This window comes from Neoarius graeffei, chromosome 4 (assembly GCF_027579695.1).
Source record: "Neoarius graeffei isolate fNeoGra1 chromosome 4, fNeoGra1.pri, whole genome shotgun sequence".
NCBI classification, from domain to species: Eukaryota; Metazoa; Chordata; class Actinopteri; order Siluriformes; family Ariidae; genus Neoarius; species Neoarius graeffei.
In genome coordinates this window covers 72,200,678-72,206,312 of record NC_083572.1, presented here as the reverse complement: position 1 = coordinate 72,206,312, position 5,635 = coordinate 72,200,678, and the positions used below count along the sequence as shown (strand labels likewise).

The window sequence follows — 5,635 nt, the reverse complement described above, 5'->3', positions numbered from 1 at the left end:
ACACATACATATATATACACAAAATGGAATCATTTGCTGACAGCTCAGTCCCCCCCAGTTCAAAAATCCTATCTGCGCCCCTGGCAGTCTTCCCCATGATTGTGGTTGTGTGTACTGAACTAGACCGAGAGATACACTGTGTTCATACTGTTTTACTCAAACTTGGAATCTCATCTCATCTCATTATCTCTAGCCGCTTTATCCTTCTACAGGGTCGCAGGCAAGCTGCAGCCTATCCCAGCTGACTACGGGCGAAAGGCGGGGTACACCCTGGACAAGTCGCCAGGTCATCACAGGGCTGACACATAGACACAGACAACCATTCACACTCACATTCACACCTACGGTCAATTTAGAGTCACCAGTTAACCTAACCTGCATGTCTTTGGACTGTGGGGGAAACCGGAGCACCCGGAGGAAACCCACGCAGACACGGGGAGAACATGCAAACTCCGCACAGAAAGGCCCTCGCCGGCCCCGGGGCTTGAACCCAGGACCTTCTTGCTGTGAGGCGACAGCGCTAACCACTACACCACCGTGCCACCCCAAACTTGGAATGAAATATTCTAATATTTTGAGATGGGTTTTTTTTTTTTATGTTTTTGTGCTGTATGCCATACTGATTAAAATTAAAATAGAAAAATGCTTGAAACATTTTAGTTTATGTGTAATGAGTCTATAATATATAACATTTTCACTTTCTTAAATAACTGATGGAAAATATTGAACTTTTTCACTTTATATATATATATATATATATATATATATATATATATATATCTCGCATGCTTAAAAAGTCTCACACTTAAAAAGTGATGGTGTCCATCAGCAGTGCCTTGCTTTCAATCAGGTCCTTGAGCCATGTTTCGCGGAATCTCGCTTTTCCTGGAGTATGAACCGTCCTGCTGGATTCGAGCTGAAATGTGACTTGTACAGGTCTCGTGGGCGGTTTGTATTTGAAGATGCTGATGGTGAAGTAAACAGACGCTGTGCTCTTCGGGATGGGAGAGCAGCGGCTGGGCATGCTCCACAGCGCCCTGTAGTGGAACTGCTTCTCAAACTCCAGCTCACTCTCCTGCAGGAACTCCACACTGAACAGCCATCTCGGGTTCACCTCCCAGGTGCTCATGTACTCCTCGATTTGGGCTTTTCCGACACTGATTGTAAAGTCTTTGCAAGTGACCCAGTCGATGTTCCTGATCTCGAAATCGAGCTGCTGGCTGTCCGGTTCTGGTGCGCGGGTCACTGTGCCTTGAGAGCCGTCTAACACACTCCTGACGAGCCCGGAGACTCTGAGATCCAGCAGATCATCTGCTATTTTAGTATCCATTGTGTTATTGGCATTAATTTGAAAGGATCCTCAAATATGTTGGAAAAGTCCGTATGGAAAAATTAACAAGCGATCTTTGGAGGCGTTACCAGGGACGTCGCTAGGTGACGTAAACCGTTCTCACTGTCAACACACATTGCCATGGAAACGCCAAACTGCCAACTAGTACTTGAGTTTTGAATACAGTATATTGTTTACACACACACACACACACACACACACACACACACAGTACTGTGCAGAAGTCTTAGGCACATGTAAAGAAATGCTGTAGACCAAAAATGGCTTCAAAATAATGAAATTAAATGTTTCAATATTTTAAATAAATAAATAAATAAATAAATAAATAAAGTCATTTAAATATATATAAGCTATAATAAATGAAACAAAGTCAATATCTCGTGTGAGGAAATGAGCTGGAGGTTTTACTGAGCATCTTGCAGAACCAGGCACAGTTCTTCTGGACACTCTGACTGTCACACTTGGTTCTTAATTTTGCAGCAAATCCCAGTAGCCTTCATTATGTTTTCTTTTTTAATCTGAAAAATGGTCTTTATGTAATATGCTGGCGGCACGGTGGTGTAGTGGTTAGCGCTGTCGCCTCACAGCAAGAAGGTCCTGGGTTCAAGCCCTGGGGCCGGCGAGGGCCTTTCTGTGCGAAGTTTGCATGTTCTCCCCGTGTCCGCGTGGGTTTCCTCCGGGTGCTCCGGTTTCCCCCACAGTCCAAAGACATGCAGGTTAGGTTAACTGGTGGCTCTAAATTGACCGTAGGTGTGAATGTGAGTGTGAATGTTTGTCTGTGTCTATGTGTCAGCCCTGTGATGACCTGGCGACTTGTCCAGGGTGTACCCCGCCTTTCGCCCATAGTCAGCTGGGATAGGCTCCAGCTTGCCTGCGACCCTGTAGAAGGATAAAGCGGCTAGAGATAATGAGATGAGATGTAATATGCTGCTCAGATACAAACTTTTTCCTGTAACATTTAATTTTCTGCTGGAAAACAAACATTTGGAACTGTAAAATGTTTCTGTACTGACTCGATAATGAAGTCATAAAATAGAAATCTATAACAAAGATTTATATATATCACTGATTCTTGGGATTTTGGATAAAACAGGTTTTAATTTTGAAAATAAAAAGTTACTTAAATTACAAAATCTAAAGGTATAGTTAGGTCCATAAATATTTGGACAGAGACAACACTTTTCTAATTTTGGTTCTGTACATTACCACAATGAATTTTGAACAAAACAATTCAGATGCAGGCGGCACGGTGGTGTAGTGGTTCGTGCTGTCGCCTCACAGCAAGAAGGTCCGGGTTCGAGCCCCGTGGCCGGCGAGGGCCTTCCTGTGCGGAGTTTGCATGTTCTCCCCGTGTCCGCGTAGGTTTCCTCCGGGTGCTCCGGTTTCCCCCACAGTCCAAAGACATGCAGGTTAGGTTAACTGGTGACTCTAAATTGACCGTAGGTGTGAATGTGAGTGTGAATGGTTGTCTGTGTATGTGTCAGCCCTGTGATGACCTGGCGACTTGTCCAGGGTGTACCCCGCCTTTCGCCCGTAGTCAGCTGGGATAGGCTCCAGCTTGTCTGCGACCCTGTAGAACAGGATAAAGCAGCTAGAGATAATGAGATGAGATGAGACAATTCAGATGCAGTTGATGTTCAGACTTTCAGCTTTAATTCAGTGGGTTGAACAAAATGATTGCATAAAAATGTGAGGAACTAAAGCATTTTTTAAAACATAATCCCTTCATTTCAGGGGCTCAAAAGTAACTGGACAAATTAAATAATTGTAAATAAAATGTTCATTTCTAATACTTGGTTGAAAACCCTTTGTTGGCAATGACTGCCTGAAGTCTTGAACTCATGGACATCACCAGACGCTGTGTTTCCTCCTTTTTAATGCTCTGCCAGGCCTTTACTGCAGCGGTTTTCAGTTGCTGTTTGTTTGTGGGCCTTTCTGTCTGAAGTTTAGTCTTTAACAAGTGAAATGCATGCTCAATTGGGTTGAGATCAGGTGACTGACTTGGTCATTCAAGAATATTCCACTTCTTTGCTTTAATAAACTCCTGGGTTGCTTTGGCTTTATGTTTTGGGTCATTGTCCATCTGTATTATGAAACGCCGACCAATCAGTTTGGCTGGATTTGAGCACACAGTATGTCTCTGAATACCTCAGAATTCATCCGGCTGCTTCTGTCCTGTGTCACATCATCAATAAACACTAGTGACCCAGTGCCACTGGCAGCCATGCATGCCCAAGCCATCACACTGCCTCCGCCGTGTTTTACAGATGATGTGGTATGCTTTGGATCATGAGCTGTACCACGCCTTTGCCATACTTTTTTCTTTCCATCATTCTGGTAGAGGTTGATCTTGGTTTCATCTGTCCAAAGAGTGTTCTTCCAGAACTGTGCTGGCTTTTTTAGATGTTTTTTAGCAAAGTCCAATCTAGCCTTTTTATTCTTGAGGCTTATGAGTGGCTTGCACCATGCAGTGAACCCTCTGTATTTACTTTCATGCAGTCTTCTCTTTATGGTAGATTTGGATATTGATATGCCTACCTCCTGGAGAGTGTTGTTCACTTGGTTGGCTGTTGTGAAGGGGTTTCTCTTCACCATGGAAATTATTCTGCGATCATCCACCACTGTTGTCTTCTGTGGGCGTCCAGGTCTTTTTGCATTGATGAGTTCACCAGTGCTTTTTCTTTCTCAGGATGTACCAAACTGTAGATTGTGCCACTCCTAATATTGTAGCAATTTCTCGGATGAGTTTTTTTCTGTTTTCGCAGCTTAAGGATGGCTTGTTTCACCTGCATGGAGAGCTCCTTTGACTGCATGTTTTCTTCACAGCAAAATCTTCCAAATGCAAGCACCACACCTCAAATCAACTCCACCAGGCCTTTTATCTGCTTAACTGAGAATGACATAACGAAGGAATTGCCCACACCTGCCCATGAAATAGCCTTTGAGTCAATTGTCCAATTACTTTTGGTCCCTTTAAAAACAGGGTGGCACATGTTAAGGAGCTGAAACTCCTAAACCCTTCATCCAATTTTAATGTGGATACCCTCAAATGAAAGCTGAAAGTCTGGACTTTATGTCCATGTCCATTATATAACTATAACCTGAATATGTTTCAGTAAACAGGTAAAAAAACAAAATTTGTGTCAGTGTCCAAATATATATGGACCTAACTGTATATATCATTATAGGACAAGGCCTTGGCTGTTCAGCAATGTACTGGTGCAAGCTCCTCATTTTGTATTTTTTTTCCTAAAATAGGCATTTTTTCAGCTATTACTTTGTTTTTGTCAACACCGTCAGACACAATAAAAAGCAAATTATTTTGTATATATTTGGTCTAATATGTATTTAGAGTTTTTAAATCATTATCTGGCATTCTTAGCACACATACACTGTTAAAAGTTGAATATTCACTTTTATTCAATTTTTATACAGTTTCATGTGTACTCCTTTAAAGATCTAATATTATACAATATTTACTTTCAGCCTAAGGAGACAAAGTAATGTTTTTTTTATTTAACAAACTTATTTTTGCATTAAAAGAGACTATTACTTTCATAACTCAACAGCACTGAAGAAACATGTTGTAAGCATATTAATTTAAAACAAATAAAACTCCCTCTGACGGTGGTGACTTGTTTTGTTTCAATTCATGAATGAGTGCGTTGTGTTTTGTTGATAGTGGGGTTTTTGAGTTGGCTTCCCTGCAGCAGCAGCTGTTTTTTTTTCTTGGTGATTCTTGTGGGTTTTTTTATTCCTAGCTTGTTCTCGTAACCAATGCTTTTTCATTTTGTTCCTGTCCTTTATTACCTCTTGAAGTTTATTTCTCATAGCTTTCATCTCTCTAGAGTATCTTTTTCTTGTTTTCTTTCTTTCCCTTTCTCCTGCTATAGCCTGCCTACTTTGAGCTGGCTGGTGTATAGCCTGATCCACTGGGCTGTCTGGGGGAGTTTCTGGGTGATCTGAGACCTTTCTCTTACGTTCTCTTGATACTTGTTGCCTACGTTTCCAAGCCTTTCTCTGACTTCTCTTTTCCCTTTCATTCAAGTCATTGATATTTTTAATCTTCCCTTCCTCCACTCTCTTCTTCCATCTTTGCCTTTCCATCCTGAGATACAGTATTTTTCCTTTAGCTCTGCATCACTGTATTTTCTCTCTGCGTTTTTTTGATATTCCCTGTTTCTTCTCCTTCTCTCCTCCACTGATAGCTGCTGCCTAGCCATAACTTCCTAAAATACATAAAGTCAAAGTTGAGTATAATGACTATGAAACTGAGGGAGATGT

At 41.7% G+C, this 5,635-nt stretch overlaps 1 protein-coding gene across 1 annotated transcript; it reads right to left on the bottom strand.

The window, feature by feature from the left end:
• Positions 1-805: 805 nt before the first annotated feature.
• Positions 806-1,330, bottom strand: akap14 (A-kinase anchoring protein 14). The gene has a single exon (XM_060918457.1). The coding sequence runs from the start codon at positions 1,328-1,330 to the stop codon at positions 806-808; it is 525 nt and encodes a 174-aa protein (XP_060774440.1).
• Between the last annotated feature and the right edge of the window lie 4,305 nt (positions 1,331-5,635).

Coding starts and splice junctions, on each gene's coding strand:
- akap14 (XM_060918457.1), bottom strand. CDS start 1,330: ATGGATACTAAAATAGCAGATGATCTGCTGGATCTCAGAGTCTCCGGG.